The 26,280-nt window shown below is 39.3% G+C and overlaps 1 protein-coding gene across 1 annotated transcript in view; it reads left to right on the top strand.

The window, feature by feature from the left end:
- The window catches only part of SPTLC3 (serine palmitoyltransferase long chain base subunit 3), a 50,763-nt gene extending 25,116 nt beyond the window's left edge, over positions 1 to 25,647 (top strand). The window contains exons 7-11 of the mRNA XM_008500897.2: positions 6,887 to 7,106; positions 9,265 to 9,391; positions 21,605 to 21,740; positions 22,695 to 22,824; positions 25,193 to 25,647. Coding sequence (XP_008499119.2) covers positions 6,887 to 7,106; positions 9,265 to 9,391; positions 21,605 to 21,740; positions 22,695 to 22,824; positions 25,193 to 25,306 — 727 coding nt within the window. The 3' untranslated portion in view covers positions 25,307 to 25,647. The remainder of the gene's footprint in view (positions 1 to 6,886; positions 7,107 to 9,264; positions 9,392 to 21,604; positions 21,741 to 22,694; positions 22,825 to 25,192) is intronic.
- The last annotated feature ends 633 nt before the right edge of the window (positions 25,648 to 26,280 follow it).

The following is a 26,280-nucleotide window of genomic DNA, read 5'->3' as shown; positions in this document are numbered from 1 at the left end:
TCTAGGCTTGTTTGTTATGCATGAGCAGATCAAAAGACAATTACGCAAAACTAATTAAGTTCTTACTGAACTGCTGGGGTCTAAAAATTCAAGCTAAACTTGGGCCAAGTGGTATCAATACCTTCATAGTAATTACTGCTGGATCTACTGGACTCACACTTCAACAAAAAAACCAAAACTAAACAGAAACCTAAAAACAAAATTAAAAGAGTGGCTTTGAAAGAATTATATAGTGGAATTTGACCTTGAAGGAATCTGAATGAGAGAAGTGCCTTTGAGAATCCATGAGATAGCACCATAATACCATCTAATTATAGAGTATCCTAGTCAGATAGCCGTTGTTCACTAGAGTGGTGCATCCTACACCCAAACCAAAATAAAAGCCATCATGAGAGCTCAGCAGCAAAGCAGAGGCACTAGGCAGATTCACCACCCTAAACTTCATCCTGGAAACTGCTCAAGTCAGGAGAAGACTGCTGTGAAAGCAGTTGTGGGCTGATGGACAGTATGGAGACTAGGAGTCACTCGTAGGCAAGGAGCTGGAGCAGAGACAAGTAGAGATCATGCAGAGGAGCAATGGACTAAAGAATCAGGGATCTGGGTGGTAAAAGTTTGAAGGGATATAAGCCAGGCTGCTATGGGGGAGTAAGAGAAGGATGGCTTTGGAATAGTGACACTTGCACCAGAGAGACAGGAACAAGAAATGTTCACAAGACATGATATGGTTCATGAAAGTGACATTAAACTTTATATATAGGGCACGTATCATATGTTGCTGAAATGCGGCCAGTCTAGATGGGCAGTCATTTATGACATTTTATTGAGAAAGGTTATCCCAGTTGAGTTCATTAACTTTTCTCATAACAAATCTTATGATCTTATGTCATCACAACTTCATATTTGTCAGTGCTTTCTTTTTACCTAACAACTTCCATCTGCAAAGGGAACAAATCAGTCTTATCTAAACACCTGTCACTCAGAGCTGAAACAGGTCGGCAGCAGATCAGCTGATCCAAAGCAGACTGAACGCCTCCTTTCAACCAGAATAAACAGAGCAAAACTGCAAATAAACATACCTTGGCACTACCAAAAGAAAGCTCAGATTTAAGGACTTTGATCATGCAGAAATTAGGTGGACCACCAACATTTTACTGAAAAAAATTCCCATCTGTCACATGGCCTCCAGAAAATGCTCCAGCTGTTGAGCTTTTTTTCACTTCTAAATCCTTTACCCTGGATACCCTCGATACCCTGGATACCCTTTACCCTGGACCACTAGGGAGCAAGAAGGTAGACTGAGGACACAGAAGTATAGATTGGTCCAATCAGTGGGACAAACCCACTGTAAGATATTAACAATTATAATAACTATAATTTCAGATGTATATTGGATGTAGTTTCCTTTCCCTCTAGGTCAGCAGTTCATTTTCAAAGGAGATTTTGTTCTCAAAAGTTTGAAGGACTTTCTGTTGTACCACAAAATAAAAGCATGTTAAGGCCCAGAGAACCTCACTAAAAGGGAACCATAAGGTTCCTTAAGCCCCATAAGGGCTAAATAATGTCAAGACTACTTATGCCCTGCATGTCTGTGCTTGCAAAAGGCATGAAGAAAACTAAATCTCATCACTCTAATAGTCTCCTATTGGAAACTAACCCTAGCAGTAGCTAGGTTTCTTGCTTAGTTGTTTTCATAGTCGAAGCAGATTGGAAATTGAAGATTGTGGTTTGGTAGCAAAGCAAGTCTGCTCTGACTGGAGGGGAACACTCCCACACCCCATCATGTTGTTTCCTTGCCATCACTGCCAGCCTGAGGAGCATGAAGCTGATGTGTCCTTACAGGACTGCTGGGAGCAGACTTGAAGGCCATGTAGTCTAATCCAGTGAGTAGCTAACAACATTTCATATGCAAAAGAAAAGCTGGAGAAAGATATATTAAAAATACTCTTAACTTTTTTGTGTGCATGTTCTTTCCATGCTTGGCATGGAAATAGTTTTCTTGAAGATTTGCCAGATACCAAATTCACATTCATCTAGAGAATTTAGGAGGAGGTAGAGTGTTGTTAATGTATTCTTCTTGCAACTGTTAATGCTGCTTTTTCTTTTCCTTGAGGGACTTAAGTTATAATTCAGACACAACTAACACAAAATTTAAATAACCTGGACAGTTCTATACTTCAAATTAAAATACCTTGACTTGCAGGTTTGCTTTGGCAAATTTTTACAGAAATGCTTTTTCCAGAGATGCAAAAGAAACACTAAGTTTTCCTTCTCTATAAAAAAATATTGCTATATGGTACACCATAGTCTTAATATGGTGAAGATGATCATATGGAAAAAGTTTCCATTAGAAGTATGTGAAAGTGTTTACACTTTGCATAAGGCCTGACTTACTAGCTGGCAAAATTTAAAAAGAGTGATTGTCAGCCAACATGAGCATTTCTGGAAATCAGGCTTGTGTTTGAAACCATAAGCCACAGATTTTTCTTGGTTACAACTAAAGGAAAAATTGGCCTCTTGACTTGGGAAGCACTCAAGATACATGTCAAATAAATACCAATAAGTATATGTTTGTTTGCTTTTAAATGTCTCTGTTATCTTAAAAAGAAAAAAAAAAAAAGAAAAAAAAAAAAAAAAAAAAAAAAAAAGAAGAAAAAACCAAAACAAAAAAACAATCATCAGAAGTTAATGTAACTCATAGTGAAAGATCATTCTTAACTTGGACTAGCCTAGAAGAAAATATATTCCATTTGCATTCCAAACTTAGAGAAACCATCTAGCCATCAATCTTCAGTACAAAAAGCATGAACATGTTTTGGCAGTCTCCAGAGCACAAGTTAAACTGACTTGCTAAATAATATTTCTATTACTTAAATTTCAGCTAATATTTTCCTTGGCTTCTACCATTTCCAGTTCAAGATTAATCAGTTACTGTGTTCTTACATGGTTTGTGGTAGGTTTCTGCTCTCTTGCACGTATGTTTACCCAGGAGACAGATAGGCCAAAGCCCAAGGCAGTAGTTACAGGGCACCAGAAACTGATCAAAACAGATTTTCTTTTTCCTTTCTTGTTTCCCTTCTTTTAATTTAATTTGAGTATTTTCCCTTCCAGCTCAGAGAATATATCTCTGATCAGTTAGATATTGTGCAGTGCCTTTTAATGTGTATTAAAAGTTCTTTGAGATTCAATGTCAGTACTGTAGGTAATTTATCAGGGTTATTTTTTATTTCCTGGTATTAGGTGACTGGACTTCCAGGAAAGAATGGGGTAACCTTAAATGTCTTTGGCCAGGTATCAGCATTGAAGGTTAATATTTCTATTGTTTCAACATATGAGGTTGCAATTGAGGGCAGGGTTGGAAGGTTTCTAAAAACTCTCTGGACAACAAAACAGAGATTGTTGTAAGGTTGTGCAAGGTTTATGTGAGAAAACAAGACCCAAAATAAACATAAAAATAGAATGCATATGTATTAGGAATAGCAGGTCAGGGAAGGGAGGCTTTTCTCAATTATGTACTAGCCTGAAAGGGGAACAAATAAAACTTATGAATATTTTAAAGGTAGTGTAACTATAGGGCATGTTCAGAGAGGTAGCATGATGCAAGTATGAATAAGATAACAGGTTGAATATTAGTGAACTAATTTTTCTGACAGGAAAAAAAAATGAAGGATGTAGAGAACTCTTTTCCCGAGAAGATTCAAAATGAACTGGACAAAAAGTGTCAGTGTCCTGTCAGGAGCAAGCCTGTGTTCCAAGTAAAGTGGCAGGAACAAGTGCACACCTCCTGTCTTTAAAAGGACCTGGCTCTACATTTTATCAGCTGCATCAGGAAGCATTTCAATGGTTTGATGTGGATCGAATCAAGGTTCAAAATTCACTAATCCCAAAATTTTGAATTATCTCTTCACATCTGGAAATCTATTAAATCTTAATGTGTACTGAAGCAAGCTCTTGTACCTGCCCACCAAGCAAGGGAGATGAGGGTCAGCTGCAGTCTAGAAGTTTACATCCCTGCCACCAAGTAAACAATTTTTGCTACAAGACAGGATGTAATACCATGTAAGGAGGATGTCTGGCCTGGGCAGAGCCAGCTTATGTTCATCTGTATCCAGCTTTTTTTGTTGTGCCCTGTATGCTTGAGCAGATCTGGAAGCAGATCAATAGCTTTGTAAAAGTGACACAAGCAGACTGAGACAGAATGCTTACAGTTCACTTCTGGCTCTCTGATTTAAACTCAGTTGACATCAATATTTACTGAAGGATTTGGTAAACTTTCCATTTGGGCTACCCAAGGGGTTATGTGAAGTGAGCTTTATCTTGGAGCAATTCTAAACAGAGCAGTGCTCATATCACAAACCATCTCCTTGGGTCAAAAGAGAGATCAAGAACAGAGTAGGCAGTGAAATAGCTCTCATCTCTGCCATCAGAAGGGCTGAGGCTGTTTGAATGGCAGCAAAGAAAACATACATGAAACCAGCAATGCTTTATCTACTCCATGGACACTCCAAGGCCACATTATGATCTCTGTCAACTATTGCAATATTTATGTCAGCCAACATCTTTGAGGAGCAGTAAATCAACACTGAAACTGAATACAAGTGCCTTGTTTTGCTAAACAGCTTGGAGTTCAAAGAGAAGTCTCCTGCTCATAAGAGTAAGAAAAATTCTCATTAAATCCACTTAATGGTTAAATCTTTCCACAGACATGTACCAACCCTCTATATTCTGGGATTCAGCAACAATTTTGCTTTTATTCCACAAATATGCAGCAAATCAGGCCCTGTATTTTTAATTTTCTGTTTTTACTCTTGTTTTTCTTTTAGATAAATGCTGACTCTCCCCACAAGGCCACACTCCCCATTAGGCCACTGAGCCTAATGAGGTCCACTTTAAAGTGGAAAATCTATTTGTGTCCTCCTCCACTTAGCTAGTCTGCCCATGTATTGCTGGAAGGTAGCGGGTGGGATGTCTATTCCCTGCCGTCTGCAGAGCTGATCCTTGGCTCCATTATCTTCCTCTCTTACATCCAGCCAACCTGCAGGCCAACGAGGCACAGCTGAAAGCTGCCATCCCCAGCACATAGGTTGCTGCATGCCCAAGCACACCCAGTGGCTTGGTATAATTTTTAGCTAACAAATTCTTCAGGTCTGGGCTATGTGAGAACTGTGAGCTCTGCCCTTGTATTCATTAGGAAAATAGCTGTGGTAGTTCAAGTTTCTTCTCCCCCAGCTTCCAAGTGTCAACTGGCAGGAACAAGCCCACCCTTTTTTGCTGCAAGAGACCACGGTGCTAATATACGGCCCCACAGCAGCCTCTTCTATTGCTAGGCAAGGCAGAAGGGCAAGATTTGCCACCAGTCACCTGACAGCCAAAAAAATGCCTCCAGGCACACACAGCCAGGCTCTCTGAATCTCTGAGTACAAAAGCACAGGCTTCTCCATGGCTTCTTCCCCACGATGTCCTTTCAAACTAATGGTGACTTGCCCATGGGCAGGTCTCCTTCAAAACTGGAGCCACAGCTGTTTGAAGGCTTATCCAGGAGACCGAAGGATGAAAAAAGGACTAAAATTGTCAGAATTTTTTCAAGTGCTAAAAGCACATCCTGCTTCTTTCATGCTACCAAACTTACAGCTGTTTGGTACAGCTGTTTGCCATCTAGAGTGGCAAAAACTCAATCTGTGACAGCCACTGATCCAGGATCTGAAAATTGCCAAGAATTTGTACTGATTTCACAGCTCTTTTATACGTGCTCTGTGGGAACAAACTCAACATTTCTGCCTACCTGAAATTCTTGTAACATTTGCAGTCAGATACCTTAGTCGCTTGCCTTAGCCATAGAGTGCTGTATTTTCTCGCACACAGAGCACTCACTTTGTGTGTGATAGGAAGTATTCAGCATTTAAAGACCTTCTCACTTCAGATAGTGGAATAGAACATGTTTAACTTAAATGAATACCGAGTGCATCAGAGCATATTTGAGGGTAGCTTTAGTCACCTCACAAAGGTTTTCAAGACTTTCACAGCAATACTATTGATACTCCTTCTTTATGGCATTAGAGTGCATTTCTTATTTATCTTTCTAGGCCTTCATCTTCCTGTACATCTCCCTTGTGCCCTCTAGCTTAGTGACAATTACCAATGATACAAAAGATTTATCATCTTTTCTTATTTCTACAAGTCTCAATACACCATCAGTGCCAATTCAGAATGTTTCCTTTTCCTTCATGGCTGTAAGACAGTAAAAAGAACAGAAACGTTTTTCTTTTGCATATTAGGTAGCAGGCTATCTCCATTTTATAAAAAATACAAATCGGATTAACAATTGGCAAGAGTACTCCGTTTTCTAATCCCCAAATCCATGAACTCAGAAGGCTGGAGCTGCTTGCAGTTATGCCACCATCATGCATTCTCTGTGGCCTGTCTCCTGCATGTGTTAGTCCCAACTCCCCTGCTCCAACCTAATTTGCTCTAAAGCTGTTACCCCCACATACTGCCACAGTAGCTGATGATGAAGTAAGCAAGGACCAGACGGAATTATTGCCATTCCTTATAATTCATTACACTATTTGGCTTGTAATTAATTGTGATGTGCTCCTTTGGGTGAGTTTCTTCCCTTACTTTATACCTTTCCTGCTGTTTCCTGGCATGTTCAGTGTTCAGTGTCTTTTTGACTGGTTTTAGTTTTTTGAATTAGAACATTCTAAAACCATTTTATACTCACCTGCAGATGTGAAAGGGTTGCAATTTTTCTTTGAACTGTAAATAAAAGCTGAGGTTCCAGAATGCCTTCCATAAAATAAAGTAATTAATGCCTGTGTTTTCTGACAATATCTTAAAGAGAGAGAGAGAACAGGATTTGTTGTGCATCCGTGATTCTTTCCATCCACAGCATGGAAGGGTCCATTGTGCGCCTGCCAGAGATAGTCTCCTTGAAGAAGAAATACAAAGCCTACCTCTACTTGGATGAAGCTCACAGCATTGGTGCAGTGGGAGCAACAGGCCGAGGAGTTGTGGAATACTTCGGTATGAGTCCTGATGACGTTGATGTATTAATGGGAACGTTCACAAAGAGCTTTGGCGCAGCTGGAGGTTATATAGCTGGCAAAAAGGTAAAACGAAAAAACAAACATTTTAGCATCGGGGAGGTGGGGGTGGTGGTGGGGGGGGAAGTACCTTCTTGCTATGTGTGATTCATTTCACAATCTTTTCACATAGGAAAAGATTCCTGCTTTACAGGAGCACTATTCTAAAGTTAGCACCATTTTTGTTTGGATCTCAAATGCACATCAAACAGTCAGACATTCTTATTTTGTCTCATGCTCATATTATGTAATTTGCTTGGGTTGGGTATTTCTGTGCCACCCTGAGGACTGTTGTTTGTCTTGGAAATGTTTAGACATGTTGTGGTTGGCTAAATTTTCTTCAGTACATTAATTTGCATGCAGACTGCTGGTTACTTTGTTTCCCATTTGTAAACAGTGTGTGGAGCAATATTGAGAGATTAAAGCCACAGTTTCATCCACTGATAATAAAATTCCTAAACAGTTGTGGGTTGTCAAAGTTGCATTTTTTAGGAGCATGGAGAAAGAGGGTTACTGAGGTTCTTTTGCAACAGTAAGATGGGTGTCCTCAGTTGCTCTGCATAAATTAGCAAAACAACCTCTTGCCAACAACAGATGTCAACAAAAAGTAGAGCTGAGCTTGTTTTAACTAGGAGTGTAGAAACAGAGAAAGCTTAATCAGCACCATTGTGAAATGTCATTGGTTTTGTTGCTTGACAGAGATATCAAGTGGCTGCTGATTGTTTACCCTTTTCATACTCTGCTGAAAGTATTTCTAAAGTAGTTTGTTGAATGAGTAGGAAGCCTTCCCGTATGGTTGTTGTCAGGATAACATTAATAAGGCTAACACTTGGATAGAATAAAAGGGCTTGAGAAAGTATATATTTCTTGCTGTCCTCTTTTGGTTTTGCCCGTGGAGACCCTAAAACAGGCTATCATAATGCATCAAGAATCCCTTTTCTTTGCTTCTTGAATATGTATCTGAATGTTTAATTCTTACCAAAGACAATGTGGCTAATATAGCTAGCAATTATAGGACGCCTAGACCTGTGAAAAGCAGTCTGACATATTTGGTCATATAATCCTTTGAAGTTTTCTAAAATGCAAGTGGATCATCCTTTTCATGCCTGTGAATATCACAAAGCTTTGCCTTGGGCTTCCAGGCATTGATGGCAGCTGCTTACCCTACACACTTATTGCTGAACTTACATTCATTTCTGCAACCAAAAACTCATTGTGGCACTGTTTATACTGCATCTGCTATGACACAGAAGCCTTCTTAACTATGTGATCAGTCCCTTAGGAATATAATTGCAATATAGCAATGCATAACCTCTGTAAGGTTAGGTGAATCTTTATTCTCGGCACCAGAACTACTGCACAGATTCGTACAGCTTTTTTAGCAATAGTCTGTGTTACACTCTGAGGTGTTTTTTTCTGGTGATATTTTTTATCAAAAGCAGTTCTCAAGCAAGCCTCATGGAGCTGTGTCACTAACACGCATTCAGCTTTCAGTGTGGTAACTCTTACTTTGATATTTTGCACCAGGAGATATAAGCTGTCATAACAATGATGGTCTTAATCAAGTGCTAAATTCCTACTATAACCCTAGATTCTGGAGAGTTACTGGTACTTGACACATGCTCGCAGTGCAGCAATGCTTCTTCTCCAAGCACAGAATGTGCTTGGTTACTTAAGAAAATGTTAAAGCAACTATATCAACTCTAACATGACTGTCCCTGCCATACTGTTTATTTCTGTTGAAATAAATATATATGCTAACAGCTAAAGATAGATCCCAGTAAGATTGTTTTTCCTGGGTTAAGTGTTGTGGTAGAGAAATTGAACTGATGTCATGTAGGCTTTGCTTCATTTCCAGAGAGGAACTGAATGGTATTTTAAGTGCAGCTGTTCATCGGTCTTTAAATTATTTTGGCTCCTTTCTAGTAAGTCTTAGCAGAGAAGTAAACATTGCTCTATTCCAGACCTATGTTTCAGCTGTAATTGCCCTACTTATATGTGAAAATATCTGCACCTGCCTGATGTTTCTTCAGGCCATGCATTAAGAGTAGCAGCCAGGAAAGCAAGCCAGTAACTAGTGAAACGTCCTCTTCCTTTTGTGTGCTCTCACTCCTGCAGTAGTTAAGAAGGAGATCTGTGTTTCACCAGCTCAAAGCTCATTCATGCTTTGTTTTGCTTGTGTAAGGACCTTGTGGACTTTTTACGAACTCATTCTCACAGTGCTGTGTATGCCACATCTATGTGTCCCCCTGTGGCAGAGCAAATCATCAGGGCAATGAAATGTCTCATGGGACTAGACGGCACGACACAAGGTAAGCCACCTTCTTTATCTGCACTTACTTCAGTAACCTGCAGAGCATCTGCTATGCACAGGCACACACAAAGTGCCATTCAACAGCAAAGTGGTATGGTAAAGCAAAGAAAATTATTCTTATTCTAAAATTGATATACAAATTGTCATACTAATAATACTGTCAATTCCATTTCTTTTTCTACACTCATCTGCACGCAGCAGGAATGGAAATACTCCAGAATTCTGGCTCTGCAGGTGCCAGCTTACTCTGCTTTGCAACAACAAACAGAACACAACTTGGCCTTTCAGTAAACTATCTGACTTTGTAGGAGGGGTCAGTAAGGATAAACCTTCGTTTATGGGCAAGATGCTGTCAGTTTAGTTTCTTTGAAAGCATGAACCTTCAAAATAGCAGACAACTCAAGCGTGCCACAGAATTTCAAAACTGGTATTGTGTTGTTTTAAATGATAGTATGAAAAGATTATTATAATAATTCCTACCTCACACAGGCTTTAACCGTGGTATCCTAATAATAGTTTTGAAGTACATTTTGTTCCAAAAGAATTGACTGCTTGGTGTCTTTATGAAAAATCAGGTTTATTTCTATTCCTTTACTGAAGTTGCACATGCATATGTAATCCAATGCTCTGTTTAAGGTGCTTTCTGTGCTGTGAGCAACAAAATACGTGTGACGTATCTATATGCTTCTGTTTCAAAGTGATACTGAGAGATATTCAGTGCTCTAGGGCTTAAATCCTCAGAGTGGGTTTTTTTTAACTTGTACAGTTTTTGTCTGGAGAATGACATAATTGTGTGACATGCAGTTGGAGATGCAGGTTCTGCTCTGAATTCTCTTCTGTTCCAGTCCAGCAGCACTGTGCTGTTATTTTGTCTTACCTTAAGTAGTACTAGCAGGGTAATTCTGTATTGGCCCTTCCTGATACATATGAGTGGGGTAAGGTAGGAATGGAAGGGGAAAAGGGTACATGAGAGCGGGGTTAAGATACTGCTCTGCACTATTCTGTTGTTATGCCCGAGAGAGTAGTTTCAAACCATGACAGACACAAAGTTATTACGACAATTATCACAGCCCTTCAGTGAGGCCAGAATTTATGAGACCCAGGTGTACAGAAGGAGGGCTAGAGAATCCAGCTCCAGTGCTGAGTTTCTCTGAGTGCAATAACCAAAGCGCAGCAAAACTCCGTCGCAGCGTGTGAGCAACGAGGAGATGACACTTGTGTCGTTTTGGCAGAGGAGCGTAACAACTGTACCCAGCTTGAAATTTGGAAGGTCAAGGTTGCCTGTGCTTATGCCTGCGTGCTGTTGGATGTAAGAGACTGGCTCTGGCATGGTTCTTGTCCTTTGGGAATTGTGTGTGCTGCCTGCCGCAGCTGTAGGAAGCGTTTGCCATCAGAGGGCGGCCTTACACTGAGCCTTCCCAAGAGCTTGAGGCTCTCGGAGATGCCGCGTGTAAGATATTAAACACGCAGAGCATTTCCAAACCTTCAAAGCCTCTTAAAAATGATCGCCAGCTAGCGTGATTCTGCATGCAGAACTTGGTTCAAGACGGAGTCTTTTAAGTTGTGCGTGTCTGACTGTCTTAGGGCTAAGGGTTTGCAGCATTTTCCAGAAACAGTGTTGTTTAATGACACAGTGTTTTGTATTTCTGCACAAAGTAAGTGCTTATTAAGTCTTCTGCAAATACTTCATGAAATAAATTAATGTTCTACCAGTTGGTTTTCTTTTTTCATTTGTCTTGCATTACAAAATGAAAATGAAAAAATGAATAGAAAAGCAAATTTAAAAATCACATATCACAACTTAGACTATCACAAACAGGCTATGAAGTGTTAAAATGTTTCTTGTCCTTTTAATTTAGATATATTATTATAGTTTACTGTTTTACTTTCATGTGGGCCTCCCATCATTACACTGCCTTGTGGACTGAAAAAAAAAAAAACAAAAACAAAAACAAAAAACAAAAACAAAAAACCCACCCCCCAAAAATCTGGACCATACTACACTAAAGTAATGGGATGATAAATGAATTAAGCCAGATTGTTATTACATTGGAAATTCATGACTGACTCTTCTGTAGATTAACAGAAAGCTAAGGGAATGAAGGGTGATCCAGTCATTTAAATCACTGCTCTGTTTATAGAACAAAGAAACGCTTTGTTCTATATTTTTAGCACTTCGCACAGTCATCTTTTATATTTTCCCAGATACCATGATTTTACCTTCTCTTCAGTTTCTTGCTGGTTCTTTTCCACTAATTTGTTAAGCAGCATAGATGGAATAGTAGCATAGGTGTAAATGGTAATGTCAGAAGCCAGAAATGCAGTGAATGCTGTTTGATTTTTTTTCGTGATGTGTATCTATATGATTGATCTTCCCTACTTTCTTCATTTACTTCCAATCAGTAAGAATATGATTGGGAAGTAAGAATACGGGAAAGGAAATGGGACATTCATTTCCAGGCCAGGATCAGTATACTGGATGCGTGACTCCAGGATATAAAAAAAATGTGTATGGACACCTGGGGTACAATTTAATTACAAGGAAGGAACAGGTGGAACATAATTGAAAATAATTATTTAAACCTAAACTGTTTATCTGGAAAATTATCCACAACAGGTGTCTGTTTCAGGCTTCAGTTTTTTCACATCAGCAAAAATGGTTCAGTACTTCCTCATAAGAAAGCTATAAATATATATATATACATATATATATACATATATATATGTATATATATATATGGGGCTTTGGTAATCTAGGGGAGGGGGAAGAAACAAAATTTAACTGAAGAGCTTCAGTTTCTCCAGTCTTTGGGATGAAGATTTGGGTTGTGACAGACAAACTTAGAATTTTTGCCATTTCAAATCTATGAAATACTATTTGAGTCTCTTGATGTTACAAGTCTGTAAAACAACTTCTACTTGAAATGAACAGTGACAAAACTCAAGATCCTTTCAATGAAGGACTGTCTTTCAGCTTGGTGTGGCAGCCCTGAGCAGAGCATGCCCCACCTGGGGCCTGGGCAGAAGACTAGGGCCCCTCTTCTATTCTGCACTGTCAGGGTCTTATGGAAATGAGCCAGGAAAATTAAAGAGAGAAGAGGATGTGACAAGTAAAGGAGATGCAGCAGAGAATAGGTAACAAGTTGGGTGATAAGGATGGAGATGAGGCCCACAACTGAGATATTGGGAAGACAGGCTAGAGAGGCTGTGGACAAAAAGTGCCTGGTGTGGAGAAGGAGAGGATGAGGGACAAATGTGTCTGCAGGGAACTGTAGCAAACACATGGGCCTCCAAACCAGTGCTGGTACTTCAGACATGCCTTGCTCTTCTCTGATCAGCAAACTGCTATGAAAGTGCACTGGCAAGATATGTGCTTATCTTCCTTTGCAACAGCAGACTCCAGTTTCTCATTTTATATCAGAAAAAAGCCTTGCACTGACATAAGTAAAAAGATACGGAAAAGACATGGTATCTCCCAAAGAAAACGTCTATAAATATGTGTGTATACCCCATATACATATTTGTGATAATTGTGAGTCATTAATGTCATGATATGCTTATTATATGTCATGATATAATGTCATGTGACTGAGAGGGCACTGTAGAGCCCACATCAGCCACTATAATTTCCTTCTTTTGCTCTTTTCTGCTGTGACTTGAGAAAATGAAGTACAAAAAATGCCACATTAGGAGATGATAGTTGCCTCAAAACACAGTGCTTTATGCTGGGGAGAGAGGGGTAGGTTTGGGTCCTTTGTTTCTTGAGAGACTTGTATAAGGAGAGTCAGAAAATGACAACAAAACAGGCAAATGTATTTCCATTTTTGTGTAAAATTATATTTTTAGCAGAGTACAAGTCCTGGTATTTTTCAGTGCCATGTTATACAGGACTGAAAATCAACGGCTTGTAGAACAAGACACATTTGTTCTTGGTAACATAGTGTCATAGATACTATCATAGTTCCTGTAATAGAGTTGTTCAAAAGCATATGAACTTCTGGCAGCTGTATTTCCTTTAGTAATGTCATAAGGCAGCAAGTTCGACAGTTCAGTTCATATAGCCTATATAAAAAAAAAAATACTTTTATCCCTCTTAAGCCTTTGTGGCCTTTTCATCTCAAATGAGTCTTTCCTCATGTATTAGGAGATATGGGAAGCAGCAGTCCCCATGGCATTTACTCTGTATACTTCATAATACAGATATTCTTTATATGTTCTCCTCGTGGCTTCTCATTACACCACTGGAGATACCTCAGGAAACTCAGCAGCTGCCTTAGTGGTTTTATCCCCATGATGAGACTAGTTGACTCAGAGTATTTGGACCCTGCACAAATTTTCAAGTAAACTTACTTGCATGCAACATAGCCCCTCCAGCTGTGACCTCAGACCTTTTTTTTCCCTTTCTGCCAGAGAGCACCAAAAGCATATTTTTACACTTAAGCTGGATAGGTAAAAAATAAAACCACTAGGCAAACTTAAGGCTGCAAGAAAATCCAGAGCAATTTTCTTGGTGGGCATTAACAAACAGGTTATAGTGGGCTAAAAAGTAAATTGCAGCATTTGCAAAGGCATTGTTTTTCTGTTTAATGCATGGCAAACACTGATTCACCAAAAGCAATGGGCATTTTTCATATGTCTTTTATGGGATGCTGACACATTTAAAATCCTATACCCAGGAATCAACTGTCCTTGTGTGTCCTTAAGAGTTAATTAGTGACGTTCTTTAGATAGAAAGTGCTTCTTCAGAATGTTAATTTACTTTGCCATTTGTGCCGATTGGTTTACCTTTTTGCAACTACTGGTTTTCATTTTTTTGTTTAGCAGACTTTGAGTTTTTACATTTGAGCTCGTTCAGATTGTGAGAAGCTGCAGAACACTGCTTTCTGTTTTGGCTTGGCATTAAAAAGATCTGTTTTTAAAAGGTTCCTTTTAAAACATTTCCGTCTGCCTTAGATTTTTGTATAACTGGAGGACCAGCTTCTTAAAATGCTTAGTTTTCAACATTTTCCACTGCTATCTGTGCTCAGCAATCTTTTGAAAATATTCATTTTGCCTGTCAGGGTCCTCTGTAAATTTCCATGTAGTTTCCCATCACTACAGCCTGCCATAGACCAGCACTGGTTACAACAGGGGTGGTCTTGCTCTCCTTTTTATGCCCCCCCCCTGCTCCCCAAACCCTCCTGCCTATCCCCTTGTTCATGCCCCTTTCCCTCATGCCAACATTAATGTTCGTGCAGCCATGCAATCAACTGAGTCAGAGAACTGATCTAGCTGCAAAACAAGCAAGCCTCTCACAAATGGTTAGCCTACAGCCAGACTGATTCCCTGAGCAAGTCTACCATGTGGCTCCATAAATCCCAGTGCCAGGACTTGAGTGGCTGGAGCCAAGAGGAACGATCCATTTTTCAGGAAAATAAACCTGTGTCAGACTAACCCAATCATGAATCTGTCGCTGTAAGCTTTAATAATTGCAGACTACTTAGCAGTGGACATCTTGGACCTGCTCGAAACAGCTTACAGAATCAGTCATACAAAATATGGCACTTTTACTGTCCCTTCTCAAATTCTCATTTGACTGCTTCATTCTGAGATGATTGCTGCTCTTGGGCCCTCATCAAGCAGAATGCTTGAACCCTGGCTTAATTTTAAATAAGTTAATAACCCCAGTAAGTATATGCTTACATATAAAGTGCTTAAGTGAATTTATTCCATTTGCACAGCATTGGTTCCATGACTAGGGCTCCCAGTCACTATGATGGTGAAGATGTTAATGATGATAATATTATAAAATTTGCCTGAGCTGAGCATCACAGATGTTCTCCCAGCAGTGGATCAAACTAAGAAGTGCTGTTCCAGTGGAGCCGTCTGCCATGAGGTCCACCTCCTAAAGAAAGCCAAATGTATCCATAGAGGGCCAGTTGATCTGAACAAGCAGGGGCTTTGGAGTAATAGTGTTTGCAGTGATTTGCAAGAGCTCTGAGGATTGACCCAATCCTACCTCATCTGAGGTCACTTTTTCCATATTCAAAGTTAAACCAGTGCTTTATTCCTCCAGCAGACCTGACCCACATACAGGTGTCCCCTTCATTCACAAATAAATATTAACTGCAGAGGAGAGATGTGATCAGACTTGGATGTGACAGGCAAGGCAAACCACACTTTCCCCAGGGACAGCAACAAGGTGCTCCGTGACACTGTCACCTTTCAAGGGTGACTTTGTCACCAGGGTAGAGCATGAGGATCCCTCCTCCATTCCAGATGCTGCTTGCTGCTGCCCAGGGACTCCAGCTCTGTTATCAGCCAGAGGAGCACAAAGGAGAGAAGTGCCTTTTCTAGGGGGGCTTAGATCTCTGGCATTGCAGAACCACCTAATGTGATACAGATGGAGCATGCTGTGCACTGGCTGGCTTTCAGCAGGGGACTGACGTGCTGCGTGATTAATCACCTGAGCTGGGAGTAAATAAGGCTCAGCCAAGGCTGGTTGCTCTGTCCCTGCTTTTGTGCAGGACACTGAATGCTTACATTATCTGTCTGAATATAAATAAGGTGCTGGGTAAGCAGAGCTGACTCATTCAAGAAAGAAGGTAAAAATGGCAGGATTTGTACGGTTTTTTCTCCTTTCTGCTTCAGCTGAAATTGCCAGTTTTTCTTCCCTTAATCGCTCTGGAAAGTGTTTTGCAGCAGTTCACAGTTAAAATTGGACTGACTAAACAAGTCCTTAAGGGCTAATTTAGCAGCAGAATTAAGTTGAAATTACTAGGTTTCTAGTTGGCATTAGATTGAAGAAGAAAATGTCTTCACTTCTCCCCAGTTCATAGCAAAGTTATTTATTTATAAAGATCTTTTTATCTGAGAACACATTTCCTTTAGGCACCCCAGTTTTATAGCATTCTATTTGTGATTTAATGCACATGGAGGTACATGTGTGTTACTCTTATAATGGAACCAGAAGAAAAGAAGAAAATCTGTGCATCTGCAACAGTTTAGTGGGGAAGAGCTATTGTTTTCCAGATTTTTTTTTCAGCCTATGAAAGTTTGCTTTTTACTATCTAGTTGTTAGTAGGGGAGGGCAGAGAGTGGAGTTCTTCATCCAAGGAACACAGATTGAAGAGACACACTGACACCAGTATGCAAAACTTTGATTATGTTACTAATTAACTAGAAAGACCCTATGAAACAACAGCTGGAGAAGATTAAAGCAGGTGGATTTGTCTCCTGAAGAGTCCACCGCATGCCAAAAAAAAAAAAGTATGGCGTGGGATTATCTTTCCTGGAATGGGTTCAGGAAAAATAGCTCTCCGTCAATTAAAATACACCTGAGATCTTGATATGAAAGGCTACAGGTTGCTTATTCCTGTTTTCAATATACTGAGTCAGAATTTCCAAGGGTAGAAGCCTACAGCAAGAGTTCAAAGGTAGATTGTTTCTGCAGGAACTGAATGCAGCCAGCTTCTCTGCTTATTAAAATCTTGCAGGAGTGAAAAGCAGACATCTCTGGAACAGGAAAACAAACTTTTGTTTCAGAGAGCTGATCGTTTTACTACCTGTTTCACTGCCAGGAGAAGGTCCTCAGCTGGCATAAATAGCAAAGCTCCATTGAAGTGCATGGAGCTGTGCCAGGTAACACCCACTTAGGAAGAGGCCCTCAGATGTGTACTCAGGATGCCTTCCTGCTGTCAAACTCCAGAGTAGCTCCTCACTGAAAGTAGGTCTGAAGCCATATCCTGGTATTTCATACAGCATCTACTAAGTCTCTTACTCCAAGTGGCTGTCTTAAAAATCTTCTAGCTTCAAAGACATTATGGGCAAACTACCATCTTTCATCATTTTTGTCTCTCTTGCCTTCTCTTTCTATTTTTCCTTAAACTAAACCATAGTAATTTTGAGCTATAAAGCATTCTAAAAGCCTGCAGAAATGAATGAGCAAGAACTAGCAAAACAAAATAATATGTGTCAAATAAAATTATAATCAGCATTATTTCCAGAATGGCCAACACCTTAGAACTTTGCAATAAACCATATATTTTTAAAGAGAAGCAACACGTGTAAGCTCTAATTTTGCCACTAGTAGGCTGATTGCAGATGCAGTAAGTCTGTTTTTGTTGTACCATCCAGGTAGTTAATCCTGTATTTCAACTAAATCCCACTAATCTGGCTGTTTATCGCTGTGTTCCAAGCTCTGTTAAGTTAACTTACTAAGTTTAAGAATCCCTTATAATTCAGTTTTCTCTTTTTGTGTATCTTCTTAGTTCAGTTAATAAAAAAGATGTAGAGCTCTTAATAAGGTCATGTTAAATGTTAGCTGAAAACTCTGGAGCATTAGTGGGATTAGCTTTAATTAGCTAGGGATCAATTTTCCCAGTCCAGCCTGTTTTCTCCAAGCATATGCTGTGCTGTAGTTCAAATGTTGTATGGAATATAACTATTTAGATATCTTGCATTCTGTGCTGTAACCTATCTACATAGACTGTAAATTCTCAAGAATTTTGCAAGCAAAGAATTTTTGAACAAATAAATTTACTGTCTGAAGACCTGGTCCTCTAATTATTCCCGTACAGGCAAATTCTTGCACTCAAGTAGATGCAGCTATGTTGTTTTAGATCAAGGGTACAATTCTACAGATTTTCACTCAATAAATAATAAAGGATGCAAGGTCACAGCCTCAAGAATCAAAGAAATTTGGGTTTAAATGTTATTTCTATGGTTAAACATACCACAGTGAATTTGGACTAAGATTTAATTCTAAACTGAATTCTTCACTCTTACACTGATTTAATCTGCAGTGTGGGGGAAAAATTGGGCAAGTGAGACCAAAATAAATATTTTTGTTCATATCTGCCTCCTTATCTGACGTTGGAGGGTCCCATAAAGGAATAAAAAGGAGTGTTGAAATACAGTTACAAACTTTAAGGTTTTTATTGCTCTTATCAGGACAGCATATATGATGGCTGTGTATATGATGTGTGTATGTGGTCTCTGACCACAAAACTTAACATGAGAAAGGAAAGTGTTGACACTTGGTAAAGAAATAGGTTCCTACCAGCCACCCACCCACAACTTCATTGTGTGTAGCAATCGTCTCCCAGTGTGCTTTTTTTTCCCTCCAGATATATGTGAGTGCTCTGATCTTTTATTTTGCTCTTTAATGCATCCCTACAAATGAAATTACTATTCTGGGATGTTGCTAAAACATTCTAGTGGCTCTTTTGCATCAGCACTGTCTGGCTTGAAATGAGTTCCATAGGGAGTCTCAAAAGGAGTTCTGTCCCATCGCAAGCTGGCAGAGGATTAAGATTTAAAAAGGGAAGATTGGAAAAGTAAGAGGTGTTCAATGTTTTAGGAGGTTGCCTGAAACTCCTCTTTCCGCTCTAATGTTTCCTTTGCTGGATTCACCTTCTTGCTTTGCAGTCTAAATTTCAGGTACCTAAAATAAGTGGAGCCAAACTGATCAGCTCAGGGCCATGTGCATATGGTTTGATAAATACCGAACGCCTGGAATCTTGCATGGCTGACACTGTGTTTCCAGCTTTGTGGTAAACAGCTGAATAGAAAGGAGAAGGCAGCAAGTCTCCAATGGCACTCGCTGAGAACATCTGAATTTATGAAAACTTTCCCTAATTGAAAATCTAGTAGTTTCAAATGCTGCAGACTGCAAGTTTGGAAACTAGCTCAGGGGCTGCTAATATAGCAAGAAACAGCAGTGGTTTTGAACCCCCAGTTCAGGTTACTCCCCCACCCTCCTCCTTGTAATTTGGGCATTCAGGAGGTGCTAATAACATCTTTACAAATTTTAACAAGGGAAAAATTCTCTCTTTAGTCTTCAGACACATTATTCTGCGGTTCTTCTATAACTGCCTTTTCTTGCCATCCCCCCTTCCCCCATTCCTCCTCCTCCTCAATATTTCCTCCTGGTTCTTTGAGATCTACTACACCAAAAATATTTTTGGAAATACCACAGACTATTGTTTTTATTAGTGACTGGAAAGCTTTGTAGTAGGATGCTTTTGTGTTTCATTTGTTTTCCTTGCTCTGGCACAGCTGTTTTTGTTTTAGCAGCATTAGAGAGATGGTTAAACTATTTGTGGCCTTTTCTAACCCAGCAAATCTCTTCCACTGAATGCTTTAAACTGAGTGACTGAAACTGTAGCTAACAGGTTGTCTGCGTGGGCAGTTTTGTGCATAAAGTTACAAATGCATTGGTTTTATGAGATCCTTTAATTTGTTCAGCAAAACACTGATCACTGTGAAGCAAGTCCCAGTTTCCCTATAAATTTCCCAGCCAGAACATTGACAGAACCTTGACGTAGGAAGATACAGAACAGATGAACCAGTAGATCTTGTGAAAACCTATGCACACTCAGAAATGATTAATGGGGAAGAGGATTATGGAGGTGTGGTGATCCTCACCTTAGCCAAGAGGAAGAAGGTTGTGGGGCAGGACATGGTCTCAGGACAAATATCCATAGGTGTTATATAGCAGCTAGAAATGCCTGAGTGGGCACTGTGATTACGAGGAAGATGGGAAATTAGGAAACAGGCAGCCAGTCAGAGAAATGTGACAGCAGAAAGCAGTAAATGAAAAATGAAATGAATGAGAAGTTAACTAAAGTAAAAAAGTAAAGGGAGAGTCAAAATGAATACATCTGTGCAGAGACACCTTAAAAGCAAAGGGAAAAAGAGGAAATGGGTTATACTGGAGTCTTCAGTGTTCATGTCTGGTGACATAAAATAAGTGATATTGATAGTATGGGATGATGAACAGCAGGAAAATGAAAGTTAAGAACGTAGCTATGTCCCACTAAATCCCAGTCTTGCCACATGTTCCCACTACCTCTGCTGGGTAAGCACAAGCAGATACACAGGAATCAGGTTTAGACAATTGTTCTGTAAGACACTGGCTTGGCTGTTTTCTTTCTGGCAAAGTTAGGCAGATGACAGACCTAGCTTGATGCATCACATGGCTATGTGAACCTACGACTGGTATTGGGGTGCAGTGGGGAAAAAACAGCATGTGGGTATGGGCTATGTGGCACCACCCCTGCCAGAACCTTACAGCATTGGAGGAGCAGCACAAACATCTGCTCATTGATGAAACATACTGCAGGTAGAGTTGGGGGAAAGACATACTATATCTCCTACCTGCAGTAAGGTTGAGCGTCTCTTACATTTTGTATGTAGTGGATGAGGAAGCAACTGCAGCTAGTTGGAAATAGCCTCCTTAGTGATGCTGTAAAGGAAAAGGCTGAGATAGCTTTTCAAGCACATTTTCTCTGCAGTTTTGTGTCTTTTTCCTTCATTAGAAATAATTGTTTTCAACTCTCCTGTCAGTTTTGCTGGGGGACACATCAGTAGATTTGTGACTGAATCAGGCCAAGGACAATGCAGAGAACAAAACTTGTGTCTGAAAGTCTTGAATGATTAGCGTCTGTTGTCAGATGATCATCTTGAGGTAAAACTAGCAAGATAGCAGGACAGAGAAACTGAACAGAACTCAGGAAGGGATTTCATACATCGATGCACATTAGAGTAACTGGGGTTATGCTAAATGCTGGTTACAAATTGCAGAAGATAAGAACTTGTGTAAGAGCAGAGTTCATAAAGTGCTTTTCCTCTGTCTGAAAAATTGCAACAAAAACATTAGTTTGAGATAAAATTCAGTCTTTTCTACTTTAAAGGTTTATTACAGTCACAGAATTAATAAATACATAAAAAGCGTATGCACAGAACCAGCTACGATATATGAAGACCCCTGTGGAATGTTGTTAGAGAGAAGTTACATATATGCTAATATTTGTATCAACATCTGTAGACATTAGTTGTTTTTCTTTATAGTGAATTATGCTGAGAAAGAATCTACTCTTTTTACATGTGCTTTATCCACAGACATGTGACTACTTCTCTACAGAAGTGTCATTTAGTAGGCTCTATTCAGTGCAACCTAGTAAAGGTAATTGTTCACCTACACATTCCCAGAAGATATGTTGTTTCTGCCAGTGAGAAGGTACCTCACATGCACAGGAGTATCAGTCATCTGTCCTATAATGTGCTAATAATCAAAGTAGTTGCATTTAACACATTCCATATTTTCTTCCTGAATCAAATAGCAACACATACATTTCAGCCAAACCTTTTTGAACTGTTCCCTATAGCCATGTTTCTTGCTGTTTACTAGACTTTGGTTATGATCTTTGCACTGACTGACTCATTCCAGGGCTCCAAAGAGTGCGCCAGCTGGGGAAAAACACAAGATACTTCAGACGACGACTGCATGAAATGGGCTTCATCATTTATGGCAATGATGATTCTCCTGTTGTCCCCTTACTCCTTTATATGCCTGGTAAGATAGGGTAAGTACTGGAAAAAAAAACTTGTGGCAAAACAAACACTATTTAAGCTCATAGGTTATTTTGTACACACTGTAAAAAACATAGTCATGTGTGGTACATGATTCACAGGAGAAACTTATGCTGTTAGGTGAATATATCATTTAGTTATGTTCTATGTTAATATTGTTCCTAGACTTAATTTGGAGCTGCTCCAGCATTCACAATTTTTAAAATTTCTCTTATCCTTTTTTAACTTGCTCTGGAATAATACTTTTGAAAGCATTTTGAATTTGAATTATTTTTTTTTAATTTGCAATCATTAAGAGGAACACTGCCTCTGGTGTATAAATTGTTTTGAATGGATGTTCTTTTTCCCCATCTGGTCTTTGAATAATCTTTGTACGTTTTACTCTTCAGTACCTGTCAAGCAGCACTTTTGCACTGGTTGGACATGCAGAGCAGAAGTCAATAGTAATATAATGTAAGGACTGATCCATAGGGAGTATTTGCATGTAGATTAGGCTGGCTGTGTGCTCCAAGTCTAGTGCATACCATACAGAAGGCTCCTAAGTTCGCAAAGTAATCGTGAGAGCAAAGAAACCATCACAGAGGTTGTTTTATTCCTGTTGTGCAGGAATGCAGAGCTCCTACCTTCCAGAAGCCCAGATTCTTCCTTGCTTAGAGACTGTGAATGCCCACATGTTTTGATTGTACTCAGACTTTCATTGACATAAGCGAATTGTGTCTATCCTATAGTGCTCCCTCTGCCATCACACTTTCAGTATTTGACACCCACTTGGCTTCAAGAGTTGTTAAGGAGCAAAGAATCTCAGTCCTATTGGTAAAATTCGGACTCTTATTCGATTCAGTGGGAATATAACCATCCAATTCAATTGAGGACAGAATTTTACCCATTTTTTTTATTGTACTTGAGGTAATTTACTACTGTTTTTTCCCTTCTCCTTCTCTCCTTAGGGCCTTTGCAAGACGCATGTTAGAAAAAAATATTGGAGTGGTTGTGGTTGGTTTTCCAGCTACTCCTATCACAGAATCCAGAGCTCGGTTTTGTGTGTCAGCTGCACATACACGGGAGATGTTAGACACGGTAAGTACAGCAGATGTCCTGCTGAAATTAACTTCAGATGCAAAGGAGGTTGCGAGAAGCTGCATGTCTGTTACTTTGTTAGCCTCAATAATTCATTTTTACGTTTGTTTTTCTGGCCTTGTCACTTGATCTTTAAAGGCACTTTAGCCTTATATATTTGATTTTTAAAAATAAATTATGGGACAGTTAATTTGTTATGTTCTTCTGTTTCTAACTGTGACCATATCTGTCATCACTAATAAAGATCTACATGAAGAGTACGTCAAGACAATAGTTAAATGCTAGGTCAAAACTATCAGAATAGGAAATCTGAAACAGTACGGAAATAGCATAAAGTCAAGTTTTCCATATCCTTATTTTCATTCCATATGTCCACGTGTTTGTTGAATTGCAGAAGTATCTGGGACAGCCTTATAGGGGCACAGGTAGAAACTGAAAACCGTATTTGGAACTGTTTGAACCTAATGAAGTTTAATTGGTGCAGTTTAATTGGCAGTTAATTAATTGTGTCAGCTCTGTAACTTTCTTCGATATCAGAAATACACTCATGAAGAGTATGTTGAGACTTCAATTGTAAACCTCCATTCCAACACAGTCAGATATGTGTTTAGAATAGTCTTTGGAACTTTCCATCTCCCTGTCTTGCCAAAGGTGTTTTTGGCCTGGCTTGATATGTTCTTTCATTCTCAGAATAAGCCAACTCAGAGGCATGAAATGCATAAACTTAGCAGTAAATTTCAGTCTTTCTTTTTAATCTCTTTGCATATGCATGACAGACAAAGCAAAAAAATTGTGAACATGGGAGGCATTTGGGGCAGAGGTGCCAGTCCTCTATGCAGACAAGCACCTGTGCCTGTAAAGAGTCCCTGGTTCCCCATTTGCATCCTGAGATTCACATTTGGCTTGAAGCCAAAGCCCTGCCAGTTTGACCAGCTCCCACACCAGTGTAGACCCCCCTCAAGCAATACAGAAAAATCTGCTTTGGATGTGCGTAGTGTAAAATTGCTACTGCTTTTAAAGATTCAGTAGTTGTTAAGAAAGTATAATGTCATAAAGATAAAATTACCTAGAACAGGGCATAGCTACATTGGTCACTGTCAGCTTTTGCTGTTAGCCTGCGTAGATTTTGTGCTGGTGGTGAACTTGATCTGAAGACTAATCTCTCAGAGTAGCTGCTTTTGATTTTCTTCCTCTTCCTCCACAGCCAAATGTCAAGGCCATTACATTTTGGGGGCACCATTGCATGTTTGCTTCCTGTTACCTGCACACTGGTACTTCCTGGGGCCAGTGAAGGTCTGAAACACTCCCCAGCCATCATTATTGAAAACGGTGTATTTTCTGCCTTTGAAAGTAGTATCATTCCTGTAGTGTTTGTGGCATTCTTTAAATGTCCTTACAGTATGGGGAAGTGGAAATGCACTGAGTTTAATTACTTGCAGATGGAAATTTTTTTAGGACAAACACTTTGTGAATATGCCTAAACCCAGAGTAACAACAGGTAGCAATCACAATGAAAACTTTTCCCTTTGGCAAAATTTGTTTTGAATCTCAGCCTGGAACTAAAAAGAGGAAAGATCCATGTAAGGGCAAGATGCCAAGAATAACTTCCTTAATGACCCTGAAGCTATCTCTCTTCATAAGCCATTACTAAATTACTCCTTTCTGTTCTTGTGCTCATTTTGTTGGCTTAACAGAAACAGGCTCAAAATCATAACTGCTGCTTTCTTTGATGCCAAAAGGCTGGTTGCTCTTGAATGTGGATCAGATGCTGCCAAACACTTAGCTGCTTCTCTATGGTATAGTGCTGTTCCCTGGCTACTTTTTGAATCTACTGAGAGCTAAAGACAGCTCAGAAATTTGTATTGCAATATTGATGCTTTATTACTATGTCTGTGATATTAATAAAAGATTATAATCAAATGTGCTAAAAATATCCTAAACTATTCAGACTATGGTGACTCTGACCGGCACTGTGAGCTGAGACTCATCTAAGAAAATGCAGTGGCAACTCCAGACTTTGGGATGTTTAGGAAAATAGTGAACTACTGCCTTTTGCACAAACAATGATAATTTTTTATCTGGATTATTATCTCCCAGTGCCTTAAGAAAAGGGCCTTTTTTTCCTACGTGTCCAACTAATGTGCTTCTTAATAAATCATAACCTACTGAAGGAGTAAATTCTTGTTCTTGTAGATACTGTTGTATATCTACAAGTGCCTCAACATTCACTACAGGAGATTGAAAACAACCTTTGCCCTTTAAACCTTCTTTGATTGGTGCTTTTATGATCTTATTCTGCTGAAATGTAGAAGTTACTAGAACATCATTTAGTTTCCAAGAAAATTGACACAGTGTAATGGTCTTACAGGTTTTGAATGCTCTGGATGAATTGGGTGATTTTCTACATCTGAAATATTCCCGGTATTCCAAATCATCTCATCCTGAACTGTGTGAAGAAACTAGACTTGAACTTGAAGATTAAGTTTTCCACCCATGAAGAGAACATTGTGATGCTATGAAAGGGGAGGAAACCTGAAAACTGAAAAATAAGAATGCATTTCTTCCCTCCTAAGGACAATTATTGTTTCTCAGTTAATTGAAAGGAGGAGAAGCTCGGGTGTTGCATTTTATTATATCAAAATTCTGTATTCAAGAGACTGAAATATTGATACAGATTGCCTCCCCAGGAGATCTGTCCTTCTCACGGTATTTTTGATGCAGAATTAATGCATCCATTGATCAAGTTGCTTACGTACAGCTTTTGTTATAGCCCCTTTTTATGAAGAGGCTTCAGATAGTCTTAATTGTGACTGAAATAATAAAATTTAAAAACTGAATGTATTGCAGTGTAGTATGATAATATAGCTGAGCTTCATCAGTGAGATTGCTTTCTTTGTTAAAGAACATAAATTAAGACATTGGTGCATGACTGCTACAGAGGAATGAGCAGAAAGTAAGCTCTTTAACTAAGTTTACCTGTCAAGAGTTTCTCCAAAGACAGAAAATGTTGAAGGTAGCTAATGCTGGGAACAATAGAAGTAGCCTGATCAGATCATGTATTTCTGTCAGGAGATTACAGGAAAGAAAAATGCATCCTTCCCTCTACAGACCCCTTCTCACCCACTTAAATACACTATAAGTTTCAAGATGGGCTTAGACATAAACAGAAATACTTTTCTGCTAACACATTTGACCTAAAGCCTATCACATCACAACGCAAGTTCTTCGTCAAGCTTGTTCCCTTTGGATGTAGCAGTAGTAAATAATTTTAATAACCATTTAACTTTCCTATAAAAACCCTGATCAAAACAGTCAGATACTTGCAGTTCACAAACTGCAGATGACATTTACAGGCCCATTCCTAAGTTTCTTGAACTACTTATAGGCTTAATAAATTCACTAACAAGTATATAATGCTGAAGCTGTTAGTTCTACAGAATGTGAGGTTTGAGATAC

The sequence above is a fragment of the Calypte anna genome, chromosome 3 (genome assembly GCF_003957555.1).
Source record: "Calypte anna isolate BGI_N300 chromosome 3, bCalAnn1_v1.p, whole genome shotgun sequence".
NCBI lineage: Eukaryota > Metazoa > Chordata > Aves > Apodiformes > Trochilidae > Calypte > Calypte anna.
Note: the sequence above shows the minus strand (reverse complement) of the source record. Positions and strands in the feature narration are given on the sequence as shown.